Source organism: Sminthopsis crassicaudata, chromosome 2, assembly GCF_048593235.1.
Source record: "Sminthopsis crassicaudata isolate SCR6 chromosome 2, ASM4859323v1, whole genome shotgun sequence".
Classification (NCBI taxonomy): Eukaryota; Metazoa; Chordata; class Mammalia; order Dasyuromorphia; family Dasyuridae; genus Sminthopsis; species Sminthopsis crassicaudata.
This window is the reverse complement of record NC_133618.1, coordinates 292,519,913-292,535,733: the sequence shown is the minus strand read 5'-3', so window position 1 is coordinate 292,535,733 and position 15,821 is coordinate 292,519,913. Positions and strand designations below refer to the sequence as shown.

Genomic DNA, 15,821 nt, shown 5'->3' with positions numbered 1-15,821 from the left:
AAAGTAAAATAATCATCACAACATGGAGGCCAAGACTCCCAAAACTGCTTCAGCCTAAAAATACATGTTAAGCAGAGAGGTATATGTCAGTCAACAAAAACTCTGGTATAGAAGATGTTTGTAGAGTTCTACATAATGAAAAAATAGTAGAAAATAAGTCTACAAGAATTGGATCTATCTAAGCCAGACTATACCAAGAATGCATGATGAAACTGGAATGTGTATAGTAGGAAAAAAAAATAGAACAAATTTAACTGTAATAATGAAAATAGATCACAGGGATACACATTTTCACTCTAAAACCTTAGAATCTAATTGTACTTAAGAAAATTATGTCAGGTAGAACACAATTGGACTAGATCAAGCACAGAGCAAATATGTACAGGAAGCAATGAAATCTTTAACACATGAATTTTCAAAATATGTGAAAGAGGAGAATACATTGTAATGAGAATGTCATTAGTATAATCACTAAAAACAAACATAAGTGAATAGATTTGGGGCAAGACAACCTGGTGACCTATCATCATTACCTCAAAATAACAAGACATCAATTATTGTAAAATAACAAACTACAGGAAAAGGATAACAATGTATCACAAGAAAAACCTGACAAAGATACTAGGAGGAAAAAAAAAAAGTTAAAAGTCAAAAATAAACTTAATACAATGAATGAATATTATGGAATAAAAAGAAAGTGATGCATATGCCCCAGGGACAGGGATATATAGGAGCTGTGGTTTCTTTGATAAGGGAACATCCAAGTGAAGAAAAACCTTCTAGCTAATTTATAATCTTTGAAAGCTGTATAAAGTATTTGCCCTAGGTCACTTAGCTAGTGTATGTCAGAAGAAGGGCTTGAATCCAGGTCTTCTGGACTTTAGGGTAAATTCTCCGTCCACTATCCCACACTCCTCCAGAGAGGGAAAATACTGCAATGGAGTAATGCAGTAATGTAAGTGTTTTAGAGCAAAGCTGTCAAACTTCAAGTCAAGTCAGTCAGCTGAGGAAGAACTATATAAAATGTAATTGGGAAATGTTTAACAAAATTAAAACACAACATAATACAGATAATGTTAATTTGTGCTTTTATAAGTCAATATGCTTCCCCAGGATCTCTTTCTATTTGAGTTTGATGCCAATGGTTTAGATGATCAATTAAAATCATGTATGAAGGTATCCAGGCAACTGAGGCTGGTTAGATTTCTTGAGTTTAGCAGTTCTGAGCTCATGTAGATCAAACTGATTAAGTGTCTGTTTTAAGTCCAGCATTAATATGATGAATCCCCAGGAGAAAGATACCACTCAAGTTGTCCAGGGAGAGATGAAATAGGCCCAGATCAGAAACAGCAAGTCAAAGCTTCTGTGTTGATCAGAGTGAGACCAGCTACGAAAATTGCCTTATTCTTCTAGCCTGGGTAAGATAACATGACCCAGTTTCTTAAAATAATTAAAAGAAGCAATAAAAAAGAAAAGGAGAACAGATATTTGAGATCTCAAAGAATAACTGAAATATACAAATAAAAACAATAGCTCAAGGACCAAAGTTAAAGATTTCTTTAAAACTGAATTGTTGGGGAGAAGAGGAGGGAAGAATGACTTAAGAAACTGAAAGATATAGAGATAAAAGAAAAATATGAAAAAAGTTAAGTAGCAAGGCTGGATTGAAAATGTGAATTCTCTTTAAGCCAGAGAAACTGATCTTGAAGACAAAGTATGATAAACAAATCTGAGAATTATTGCTCTTCCAGAAAAATGCAATGAAATTAAAAGTCTAAATAGATTATTTCAGGAAATCATACAATAAAACTGTCCTAAAGTGTTGGAAACAAAGGGAAAAGGACAGCTTTATAGTATTCATAGATTCTAGACTGAAACTCTAAGTTCAACTCTCCTTGAAATAGAGTCAAGTCCCAAAATTCCAAAGTTAAAACAACAAATCTTCCAAGCACCAAGATCTACTACTTATCTTGTTGGAGTGTAGGTTAGTAAAACTGAAAGGTTTTTTTCCCTTAAGCTAGTTTTTCCCTAAAAGGATAATGAAATTGTCATCCTGACTCAATTGATTCATATTACTAGCATCAATGCTTGCCTACAGCTGAAATTGCCAATTTTTTTTAATTGCACTCCTAATATATGTATACTTACTTATTTTTAAAATAACATACATGTACTATTGTACTAATAATATGCCCATTTTAAAATACAAAAATATAAATTAAAAATTAGGAGAAGGTGGCTATATGGAAGCTTAATAAGAATAATGTAATTGAATATGTTTCATTATTTTTAAAAATATTTAACATTTTGTGATTCAGTGATATGAAAGTTTGATTCTGAGGTTAGTTTATTTCAATGCCTTATTTTATTGGCTATCTTAGGAGAAAAAATAGCTCACAAAGAAATATTGATCAAAATGGAAGAAGCTCATTGTTGGCTTGGTTTAATAAATCATAGTATTTATTATTTTTTAATCCCACCCACCAGTTATGTGAATTATTTTTATTTAAATTCAACTAATTAATTTCCTTTTCCCCCAATGTCATTTAGTTGTTCTTGCAAACTAATTGGAAGGTGTTAAATTTTTATATTTTTAGCAAATAGTTTGAAAATCCACTGAAACCAATTAGATTTTTAAAACAGATTAGAAATTCTATTTCCAAGCTTTTTCCTTAAGTATGAATATATGAGAATTCTGTTAAGTAGCACACATTCCTTCTTCTGTAGGGTACTTTAAGTATCCAGGAAGGGAGAATGATCAATAGTGTCAAAACCTTTTACAGAGAGGACAAGAAGCATGAAGAAAAAGAAATGGCCATCACATTTGGCAATTAAGAAATCATTGGAAACGTTGAAAGCAGTTTCAGTTGAGTAGTCAAGGATAATAAAGAGGATAAGAATCTGGATGCTGATATCTTTGGCAGAAACAGTAAAGTTATGGAAAAGGGAAGATTTGACAAGAAAGGTAATATAATAAAATTTGCAATGCAAATTATAACCTGTCCAGCTCATCCTATGCTATTCACTCTTTTGTGCTATAAAGAAGTGTATAGTATGTGTGTGTGTGTGTGTGTGTGTGTGTGTGTATGCACATATGCCCATATATGTTTGGAGAGGAGGGGTGTTATCTTACAAGCTATGAAATAGGAGCACTGAGAAGGCAAAAAGTAATTTTGCCTTCATACCTCAGTGAGTACCTCAGTGAGTGCCTTAGCACAGTGCTTGGTACATAGTGGGTTCTAATGAATGTTTGTTGACTGGCTGGCTGACTGATTACTTCATAACTGCTCTGAGAGGTCTATATCTGGAATAGCCACAGGAAGCCAATGGTATAAAGGAGTAGATTGCAGGATATTGAGTAAAAAAGAATGAAAGGGGTACTAAAATTATGTAGGAGACAAGTCCCTGATTAGCAAACAAGGAAAGGGCCAAATGTGATCCACTTTTTTTTTTTAATTAGCTTTTTATTTTTCAAAATACATGCAAAGATAGTTTGACATTTATCCCTGCAAAACTTTGTGTACCAAATTTTTCTTCCTTTCTCCCCTAGACAGCAAGTAATCCAATATTAGTTAAACATGTGCAATTCTTTTAAACATATTTTCACATTTATCATGCTGCAGAAGAAAAATGTGATCCATTTTCTTACCATTCAACTGGCTATCAAACAATTTTTGGTATCATGCCAGAGTCTCCCTTTAGAGACTCTCTTTGGAGACTCTGGAGACTTTTTAATGCAAAAAAATTGGAGAGAGAGAGAGGGGGGGGGAAGGGAGGGAGGGAGGGAGGGAGAGAGAGAGGGTGGAAGGGAGGGAGGGAGGGAGGGAGGGAGAGGGGGGGGTAATAAGGAAGATAAGTATCTCATTTCATTTCAATTAACCTGAACCAAAGAAAAATCTGAGTTGGCTTAATTAAGAACAATCAAAACAAGTCCAAAAGATTTAGTATTGACTTGAGAGAAATGTTTTACTATAAGAGAATTATATTAAAGAAAACTCACATTTAACAATTATAACCACCACTTTCCATGAAACAAATACTGTTTAAATCAATGAAAAATCAGTGAAATCAGTAACAATTGAAGAAAATAACAAACTGATATCCCTAATCAATATAGATTTTTGTAAATACATAATATGTTCCTATGAAAACTTGTAATCATAATACAAAAATTGTAATAAATAAACCTAAATTATGGCCAACCAATACTATACTAAATAACAAGTGATTGCAAGAACAAACGTGAGAAACAAAAAAATTTACCTTTTTTTTTTGCTGAGGCAATTGGGGTTAAGTGACTTGCTCAGAGTCACTCAGCTAGGAAGTATTAAGTGTCTGAGACCACATTTGAACTCAAGTCCTCCTGACTTCAGGGCTGATGCTCTATCCATTGTGACACCTAACTGCCCCCAAAATTTACCATTTTAAAGAGAACAATGACAATAAAACAATGTACTTTTAGTACATATATGAAATATAATCAAATAATTTTCAGGGGAAACTTCTCTTTCTGAAAACATATAAATAAAAAAGAATACAGACAACAAAATATAGTGAATAGAAAATTATCAATCTGGTTCCTGATTCCTGGACTTTTGTTTAAGTCTTGATATTGATATGTACTGGCTAAGAGACCATGAGTACAAGTCATTTCACCTCTCAGTGTCACCAGGTAATTTATATTTCGTTCTTAAAAGATTTTTTTCCCAATTATCTGTAAACATTCATTTTTTTTTTATAAGATTTTGAGTTCCAAATTTTTCTCCTTCCCTCTCCTCAGATGGCAAGCAATCTGATATGGCTTCTATATGTACAATCATGTTAAACATATTTCCCCATTAGTCATGTTTTTTGAAAGAAGAAACAGAACAAAAGAGGGAAACCACAAACAAATAAACAATAAAATCACAAAAAAGCGAAAATAGTATGCTTTAGTCTATATTTAGACTCCATGATTCTTTCTTTGGATGTAGATAGCACTTTGCATGCTGAAAAGAGTTAAGTTTCGAAGTTAATCATCACATAATCTTATACTGTGTTCAATGTTCTCCTAGTTCTAATCCCCTCATTCAATGTCAATTCATGTCTTTCCAGTTTTTCTGAAATATGCCTGCTTATCATTTCTTATACCACAATAGTATGTCCTTTCATATGTCATAATTTATTCAGTCATTTGCAATTGATGGGTATTTCTTCAATTTCCTTTTCTTTAAGGCAACTTTTAAATAATAAGTCATAGAATGGTCATCTGTCTGTTTTCAGTAAGAGTTTCAGTATTAGGCAATGTGGAAAATGTTATATTTATGTCTTTTTATATCATTCATTCCTATCCCCAGCATTAAAAAAAAAGAGAGAGAAGCAAAAGGTCTCCAATGTGTTAGTTTGGTTCTTTGTGGATGACAAAGCTATTTTATAAAAAAAAAAAACATATTCAAATATTGTATAGGATGGAGAGTCATGGAATGCCTACACTGATAAAATCGTAAATTTGTCAAAGAATCAAAGACATGTATAAAAAGACATTTTTTAACTTAAAGGTTTTACTCAGAAGTTTATTATGATTTAAAAGTAAAAATACAATAACACCTAACTCTATCATTTCCAAATTTAAAATATACATCTTAAAAATGAACATCTTTAATTTTATAGAGAAAGTGTCATCATCTGTGGCAAATGTTGTTACAAGTATCTTTTAACAATTTCACCAATTAGACTAGAATATTAATGTATCTTCTTTTGCCTTTAACCACTCATAGACACCATTCATTTTCAATCTTATAAATGCACATAGAAATAATCTTCAAAATTTCTCCCAAATTATGCCAAAAGGACTTTAAAGTATGCATATCCTTGGTCCAGCAATGCCACACTACTGGGTCTGTATCCCAAAGAGATGATAATAAATGGAAAAGGAGCCACAGATGAAAAAATGTTTGTAGCAATTCTTTTTATGGTGGCAAATTGGAAATTGTGGGTATGCCCATCAATTGGGGAATGGCTAAATAAGATGTGATATTTGCATGAGATAGAATATTATTTTATAAGAAATGATGAACAGGATGATTTCAAAAAAGCCTGAAAAAGACATGAGCCAAGTGAAGTCAGAAAAACCAGGAAAATATTGTACACAGTAACACAGTGTAATAATCAACCATAATAGACTTCGCTAGGAGTACAGTGATTCAAGACAATTCCAACAGACTTGGCATGGAAAATGCAATCAACATCCAGACAAAGAACCATAATGACTGAAGCATACTATTTTCACCTCTTTTTTGTTTTTTCTTTCTTGTGGTCTTTCCTTTTTGTTTTGATTTTTCTTTCCCAACATGATTAGATTAGTGTATGTGTGTGTGTGTATGTGTGTGTATGTATATCTATATATGTGTGTGTATATCTATCTATCTATCTATATAGATAGATAGATATACACACACATATATAGATATACATACATATATATTTATGTCACAATCAGATTGCTTGCCATCTTAGGGACAGGGGAAGGAAGGGAGAATGGGAGAAAAAAAAATTGGAACTTAAAATCTTATAAAAATGAATGTTAAAAAATATCTTTACTGTAATGACCGGACTAGCTCCCTGGAGGGCCTCAGAATCAGTCAGAGTCAGGATTACTCAAAGTTCTTGGTCTTTAGAGGGAGAAATGAAGGAGGTAGGCAAGCTGCCACACAGCTTGCCAAAAATGTATCCTAGATTCTGGAGTCCGTAGTCTCCAGCTTCTCTCCTCCTCATCCTGCAGCCAAGTGACTCTGACTTCTCTCCCCCAGCCCTCCAATCCTGGCCTACAATTATCTTACCACCAAAACATTTACCAAACACCAATGGTGAGGAGAGTCATCATATCACCATCTCATCTAAATATGTATATAGAGCCATTATCTCACATTGAATAGGTAATTAGTTTTAAGTGTTCTGCTGTCTGATTCAAGCATACCTTTTTGGAGTTTCAGCCCTCTATATTTTACATGTAATTAAAAAAAAAATACTAAGTGGAAGAGGAAAAGATAACATTCCCAAAATTAAACATTAAATTAGCTATCATATGAAATTCCAAAAATGGTACCCTCTGATTTATGCATCAAATATCCAAAGATATAGAATCACAAAAAACAAATTTGCTTTTATTATTTTATTTTAAGCATATTTCATTATTCTGTGTTTTAAGGTTAAGTAATATAAAGAAAGAGGAACTTAGGATTCTTGAGAGAAAAGATTCAAGCTCAGAAGAAAGCTGTATGGCTATTAGAATAAAGAAATAATCTTAGCTATCTCAAAGGATCTATAACTGAGAGAAATTTTAGATATTAACTACTCCAACTGTCTCGGTGAGAAAACTAAGGCCTAGACAGAAATTTAATGATTTGTCTCAGGTCATATAGGGAGTCAGCAGCAGAGCCAGAATTCAAACACAGTTACTGACTTTAAATCTAGGGCTCTTTCTATTTTTTCACAACATATTTAAAATATGATTTTTATTCTAGTTCACGGCTTTTTATATCCATTCTTATCTCTTCCCTCACACAGTCAAAACTCTCAATACCTTTTGCATAAACTACTGCAACAGCATTCTAATTAGTCTCCCTACTACCAGTGTCTTCCTTCACCAATCTTTTATCTGTTCATACAACAATGATATTCCTAAACCACAGATCTGACCACATTACTCTCCTGCTCAAGAAACTATTGCCTTTGGAATTAAATACAAACTGTACAATGAGACATTGAAATTCTTTCATAAGCAGCCCCTGGTCTTTTTTCCAATAAACATTAAGTGCCTACTATGCACCAGGAACTGAAACTGAAGATGTAATTAAAAAGGGTAATCCCAGCTCTCAAGGAATTTGCAATCTAAAGGGAGAAACAATACACAAAAAGAGGCAGGAAAGGTGGAGAGAAAGGAGATATCAGGGAGCATTATAGCATAGGGCATATTGTTCTATGTGGCTGAATCCAGGCAGGGCAGAAAATGCAAAAATTTCTGTGTTCTCTAAAAGATTCCATTGGGAGGAATTCGTCCATTCTCTCTAGCCCTTCAAGCAGAAAGGAGGGAAGGTTGAGTGTGTCAACCAAGGCTTGAATTAACAGAATGGTGAGTTGTTTAGAAGTGATCAACTTATCTTGGGAGGGGCTTCATGATGTATGAAGTTGAAACCAGACAGGTCAACAGATGTAAAGTGGAGACTTTCTAAGTTTAAGTGCTCATCACTGTTTTGCACAAATCTATATTGCAGATAATGTGGTCTAAATATTATTCTCCATACATGACATTTCAAACCTCTGTCAATTTGTTTCTGCAAGTTGTTCCTCCTATTTAAAATGCACTTACTTTTCACCTTGGAAAATCCCTAATTTCCTTTACAGCATAGCTCAAGTGTTATTTCCTATGTTAGAAACCTATCTCAGTTCCCACAGTTTTTAATGTTATCTCTCCAGGAACTTATTCTGTATATGTCTGGTATTTACTTCTCTTGTGTACTTGCTGATTCCCTCAAAAAGATTGTAAGCTCTAAGAGGGCAGTTAGTTTCTTTTTTTTTTTTCTTTTTATCTCTAGTTTAATATACAATAAACATTTAAATATATGCTTGCTGAATAATTATTAAAGGAATGGGAAGGAAAAGTATGGTACAAAGGAAAGAAATGGATTTTGAGTCAAAGAAATCAAATTATTGTTCTTGTCATTTAGTAACTGTGTCTTTGAGCAACTCATTTAACCTCTAAGGACCCCAATTTCCTCATCTCTAAAATAAGATAGCTTTAGATAGCCTCTAAGGTTTTTATTAGTTCTAAAATTAAAGATTTTTCTAAATTAAAAGATCAAGACAATAAGACTTTATTAAGCATTTACTATGTTCCAGGCATTCAAAGATAAAAATTAAAGCAGTTCTTGTCTTCGTTACATTTTAGTGAGGGAAGGCAACATAAAAAAGGTAAGACAATAAACAACACACACACATAACACAAAAAAATTTCACCAGGAAGTGAAGTACCAACAATGGAGGGAGGAGAATATTAGGAAAGGCTTCTCTTACAGGAGGAAGCCTTTGAGCTGGGTTCCAAGAGCTAGATGTGAAGGCAGAGAACATTTCAGGAATGGAGGACTTGTGTCTTTGAGAAAAAGTTGAGACACAGAATACCATGTAAAGGAAAACAAAAAATAGACCAGTTTGGCTAAAATGAAGAGAAGTACTATGAAAACAATATGAAAAGACAAATTACAGTCAGATAGTGAAAGGCTTTAAATGCCACACTAGTTGATTCTGGAGACAATATGGAACTATTAAAGCTTTTCAAGTTGAGCAGGGAAATGATATAGCTCAGATATAACAATTATATGGAAGATGGATTACTGTTAAAAGAGCCTGGAGACAAAGAGATTAGAAGGCTCCAATACTTTCTCTGATAAAGGTCTCTTTTCCTTTTTCTTTTAATTAAATAATATTTTATTTTTTCAATTCCATGTAAAGACAGTTTTTAACATTCATTTTTGTAAGATTTTGATTTCCAATTTTTTCTCCCCCCCTCGTTTGTCCCCCTTCCTCAATACAGTAAATAATGTGATATAGGTTATACATGTACAATCAGTTAAATATATTTCCATATTTGTCATGATGTAAAAGAAAAATCAGAATAAAAGGAAAAATCATGAGAAAGAAAAAGCAAGCAAATAGACAAAAAAAAGGTGAAAATAGTATGCTTTGATCCACGTTCGGCCACCATTCTTTTTTTGTTTGCTGATAACATTTTCCATTCTGAGTTAAATGTCTCATTTTCAAGATATTCCAAAGAACTGATTCAAATTTGTAAGAACAACAGTGATTCCCCCAAGTCATAGTCAAAAGATATGTACACAAAGTTTTCAAAGGAATACATTCCTGTCGACAAAAGTCATATGAGAAAAAAGTCTCACGTTACTAATAATAATTAGAGAAATGAAAATACTTTGAGGTTACAATCTTAACCCATGAGATTAGCAAAGATTACCCAAAATAGGCATAATGATATACTATGAGTGAAACTATAAATTGGTTCACTCTCACTGTGGAAAGCAATTTGGAACTATAAACAAATAAAATTTTAAAAACGTGCATAGTCTTTGACAAAGTGAGACCTCTAATAAGCTTTACCTCAAAATAATCAAAAAAAGAAGACTCAAATGTACAGAAATATTTCTAGTAGCTTTTTTTTTATAATGACAAAGAACTAGAAACAAAGGATATGCCCAGCAACTGCAAAATGGTTGAGTAAAATATAGTGTATGAATGTAGTGTAATAATACTGTACTATAAGAAATGACAAAAGGATTAGATTGGATTCAGAAAAATCTAGGAAGATGGAGACCAATGAAGAATAAAGCTAGCAGATTCAGGAGACAAACAACTTTGAAAGAATCTATCTTTCAACTCAAGGACCAACCGTGATTCCAAATGAATTATGTAATAATGAACTATAAAAATGAACTATCCACCTTACTAACAGAGAGGCAATAGTCAAGACTCAGAAAGTCATGTACGCTGGACATGGACAGTGTGGGAATTTGCAGCAACTGATTATATTTATTTGTCAAAGGTCTTATGTTTTTTATTTTTCTTTTAAATTGAAATAGAAGTAGGAAGGAGAGAAAATAAATGTTTTAATTTTTTTTTCTTTTAATAGTCTTCAATGACTCCTCCTACTATCACTCCCCACACAAAAGAAACTCAAGGTAATTTAGGTAAGTGGTAAGGGATTACAACTGATAAATTGTAGAAACTGATTAAATTTGAGGCCTAGATAGACAGTGAAAAGTTGCCCTGAGGTTATGAGCCTGGGCAGCTAGAAGAATTAGATAGAAACATGGAAGCTGAGAAGAAAAGTGATTTCAGAGGAAACAATGAGTTCTAGTATAGTCAAGATGGTAAAGTACCAGAAAGAAATAGTCAAGTTCTACCTCATAAATAATCCAAAAAGATATTAGTCTAGTGCATTTTATATCACACCAAGACCTGAATGAGAAATCTGAGAGTGAAAAAAGTCAGCATGAATTGTTTTTCAAACCAGGTCAGCAAAGGTAGATAGACACAGAGCATAAGAAGAAGCCAACAATGGTAGTGAAAGGCACTCCAATACAAGGAAAAACTGCATCAGGGCAAGAAGAGGCCCCAATCCAGACTGAGATGCCTAAACTTGTTCAGGGAACAGGAAGAGATGCCAACTTACAGCTCTGTAACTCATGTGATGGCTGGATATGTAAACTTAGGTGTCATGTACAAAGTCAATAATTGAATCTATGAGAACTATTGAGATGACAGACATTGTAGAAGATGAAGAGGGCCCAGGGCAGAGTTCTAATATATACTTGTACAAATAAGACAGGAAGTAGAAGATGAAAGTAGAAGATGAACCACCAAAGAAGACTGAAAAGAATTAACACAAATAGGAAGAAAACTAGGAGAGCGCAATGCTATGAAAATGCAAGGTTTTATAAAGAGGTAAGGGAATCTACTTCCTTTTATATAAACACATACTGGTAATAATCACCTCTCTCACTCAACATTCTTTAGGGTTCACTCACCCCACTGGCAAGTTGAATCCCTATAATGTAATTTATTATTTCTAGGATTCTAAGGGTAATTTTATAAAGTGGCTATCATTGTAAATACTAATGCACAAGTCCTCCACCAGGGTACTTCGCCTTAATTAGCCTGTTGACTCTATTAGAAAGTCATTTACTCAAATGGCATAGCAAAGAGGTAAGTTACAAAGCATTTCCCCTAAACACCAGGGGTTCCCTCTTCCATAAACATACACAGAACCCAAAAAGGGGAGGAGGGGGGAGTGGGCACTAATTTTAAGTATAATGGTAGGGAGGTAGGGGATTTTGTTCAGTCATTTCTCAGTTGCATGAGACTCTTTGTGATCGCATTTGGGGTTTTCTTGACAAAGATACTAGCGTGGTTATTTTCCTTATATAACTCATCTCTAAGATAAGGAAACTGAAGCAAATAGAGTTAAATGACTTGTCCAGGGTCAGACAGCTAGTAAATGACTAAAACCAAATTTGAACTCAGGAAGATAAGTCTTCCTGTCTCGAGGCCCAGTACTCTATCTAATGTGCTACCATTTTATAATGACAAAGAATTAGAAACTAAGGATATGCCAAAGGAACTTAACAAGTTTGAAACCAGAGAGTAGATGAACTTGGAATCCTCACAAAGTTCACTGTAGGAGTGTCTACTTTTCAGCTGAGTTAGCTGTTAGACATGATTTTGTTAGACATGGTGTCTCCATTACAGCAGTGGTTCAGTTGTGCTTATTCTTTCTAAGGTGCATTGTAATAGCTAAAAGAGCCAATCTGCTGTCCAGCTGGATGAAGCGGATGACTTGGTGCTGCTGTTCACTAGTCTTTACTGCTTCTGGACTAGACAAGTTGATCTGCTGGTCTCCTGGGCTCCCTCTTCAGTAGATAATTGCAGCTTTTCATTAATTTTTTTTCAGTTTCAATCACTGACTGAACTGCGGGGCAGAACATGGTGTGGCTTTTTTTTTTTCCTCAAATACTTAGAATAATGCCTGGCAAGTTCTAGGCACTTAATAAATACTTGTTTCTGATTCATTTCACTCCCATGTGTCCTATTCTTTGTGACCTCATTTGAGATTTTCTTGGCAAAGATACTGGAATGATTTGCCATTTCCTTCTTCAGCTCATTTTACAGAAATGTAAACTTTTTCTGAACAGGGTTCAGTGACTTGTCCAGAGCCACAGTGTCTTAGGCCAATTTGACTTCAAGCTCAGTGCTCTATCTGCATCACCTAGCTGTCCTTTCCCTCCTATAGAACCTATTACATTGTGCTCAGTACCAAGAAAAGGATCATGAAATGTAAACAAATACTGTACCATTGACATGTCTACATTAAAGAGGGCAGGGCCCACATTTAACTGAATTACTCTGGTGAAGCCAGAGTACCTTTCAGTGTCATGAGCCCCTTTTGGCCATCTGGTAAATTTCAATTAGAGGAAAGTGAAAATAAATAGGTAATTTTTTTTCTACTGTCCAAGTTCTCTCCTCACTTGAAATCTATCCATGATCTTCTAAAATCTATCCATGAATCTATTGGAGGCTAAGAATTCCTGCTGTAGAATCTTTTACAGTACCATAGACTAAAGATGAATAATTCTTTGATGTTAGATTTCAGTAGGTTTTTTTTTACTACATTATCTGACCAGTTGTCTTTTCAACCAGAGTCCAAGGTGAATGCTCATTTCCTTTCACAGTTAATAGAATTGAGTTCGTTATAATTTACATTATCAGTCTGCAACATAAAACTGGGGTAATGATTCATATGCTGCTAGTAAGGCAAAAAAGGAGCAGTCTTCATTTTCTACAAAACTAACATTGTTTGCAAAAAAAGAAAACTGAGCAATTTCTTGAATATCACTAAATGGGTTATTCTTTAGTCATCCGACAAAGCTTTTTGCTGACTTTTGCCATGGTAAATATCTAATGATCTTTCTCAAGTAACATTTGCAGCATACCATCTCTGATTCATATAAAATATTGAAGGATTAAAATATTTTAAGATAAAATCGATATGATTTTTAAAACTACAATAGCTTTTTTTGAAATACTATTTGTATTCATACAATGGAACTAATAAATACACTATTCATATGTTAAAACTGATTAATAAATTGAACAAGAATTAACATCCTAATCTAATAGTGACCGCCAAAAATTACAAAGAAAAATACCATAATTGGACTTCAATGGAAATTATGTGATGGAAATGAAAAAAATATAGGCATCATTCTGTTACCACACCTAGTACTAAGTGGAATACTGACCCAAACACCTTGAACAAAATGTCATAAAAAAAAATAAAAAACTAACCAGCAGGAAGACAAAGCTAATTCTCTGACCTGTTGGAAAAAATAGAAACAATATGCTTATATTGTTTATTGTGGTCTATCAAAAACTTATAGCATCGCTTCTGCAGCTACATAAAAAACAGCCCAGTGTGCCAGATGGAGAACTCCATAGGCACTCAACAAACACCACTAACAAATATCCTAATAAAAATCACTGGTCACAATTATTTTGTGTTTCTACAATCTGAACAGAGATTTAACTTTGAACTCATAAACCCAAACTGCCTCTATTTTTAATAATTGTTCCACTGGCGTGTTTCTAAAAATGGAGATTCTCGTCAGCCAAGAAAATCCAGGAGCCAGGACAAATCCTAGAGTAACCACTGCCATGTATAAGTTTTAAACAAGGAGCTTAATGGCATCTATTTACTAAATCTTGATGCTTGAATTGCTTTACACAGCTTTTATAGTTTACAGAAGCTTCAAAGTCTTAATGAAATACTCAAAATCTAAATATAGGATTTTATTTTAATCATAAAGAAAATCAGGTCACTCCTGGATACCAGTGTTATTAAAATTAGGGGGAGGAGGAGGAAGGAAGGAAAGAGTACCCATCTTCGACTCCGTGGACCACACTACCTCGTGGTAGTTAACCACAAACACCCACAAACTGTTTTTGAAGAGACGCACTAAAATGTCACGCGACAATTTAACTTTGTGATTTTTTTTTTAACAAGTCCCTTTCACCCTAGAAAAGATACTATGAAATAAAATGTCACCAGAGAGTTAATATTACAAGGAGCTCCAACACATGCTCTCAACTACAGAAAACAAACACGCAGAAAGAATGGAAGATAGACATTTAAGACACTTTGAGGGCGTTTTAACCAGAGACTGCTCCCCAAAACTTCCACCAACGTACCTGATCCCAAATCCCCACAGCCCCTTCCCAAGCAGATTTCTGCAGCCTTCGACCCTATTCTCCGCTCCTCCACCAATCTCCCGCGGGGCTCCGCCCTAAGCCCCGCCCCCTATGTCATCCCCCGCCCCCTCTCCTCCTCTCTCCTCCTACTCCTCCCGACCGGCTCTCCGAACCCGCCAGGGCTCTCTCTATCCCTTCTCTGCTCTCCTCCTCCCCGCCCCGCCCGGACCGAACGGTCGCCCTGCGATCTGTGCTGCATAGATCTGTTCCGCCGCCTCTGCCTCCCTCCCCCTCTCCTCCTTCTCTCCTCCCGGCCCAGGGTCGCGCCGCACCTCAATCCCTCCTCTCCTCCTCGCCCCCTCCCCGCCGTCCCACAACGCGAGCCCCCGCCCCCCTTGCCTCCCCACTGAGCCCGAGCCGGCTGAGGGCGGGGTCACTCACCGGTTCGCAGCTCGTGTTTGACAGTTAAGAGCTGGTCCCCTGCGTCCGCGCTGGTGCCCGCAGCGATGGCGATGGTGCTGACACCGCCACTGCCGTCGCTGCAGCTACTGCTGCCGCCGCCACGCTCCTCCATTTTCTCTTTCTTGGTCTCACGGGGACGTTTACGTGGGGAACCTCGGGTGACACAGAACGCAGAAAGCTGACAGCTCCGGCAGACTTCGCGTGTCAGCTCCAGAACTCGAACGCAGAGAGACCAGGTTCTTCCCGCTCTGTCCGTTCGACTCCCTCCTCTGCCTCCTCCCCCTACCGAAGGCTCTGCGAGTACGGCGCAACCAAACTCATCCCGTCCCCTCCGCCTCCTCCCTCAAAGCCCAGTCTTCAGCTCCCCTCTCCCCTCCCCCTCAGCCAGCAAGGTAGGGAAGCCATTGGAACCACGTCGCCCATTGGACTCAGGGCGCGCGCGTCCGCCAAGGCGAGCCCGCATTGGACGGTCGCATCAGACGCTCCGCCCTGCTCCTCGAATTGTTGTTACTTCGCGGGGAGGCGAAGGAGGGAGGGGCTCTGCCACTTGGATAAACTAGCTGCAAGAT

General features: G+C 35.9%; 1 protein-coding gene across 1 annotated transcript in view; it reads right to left on the bottom strand.

Moving 5' to 3' along the window:
• RPS6KA5 (ribosomal protein S6 kinase A5) overlaps nt 1–15,601 on the bottom strand; it is a 203,126-nt gene extending 187,525 nt beyond the window's left edge. Inside the window, exon 1 of the mRNA XM_074289727.1 lies at nt 15,232–15,601. Within this exon, the coding sequence (XP_074145828.1) occupies nt 15,232–15,364 (133 nt within the window). The 5' untranslated portion in view covers nt 15,365–15,601. The remainder of the gene's footprint in view (nt 1–15,231) is intronic.
• Between the last annotated feature and the right edge of the window lie 220 nt (nt 15,602–15,821).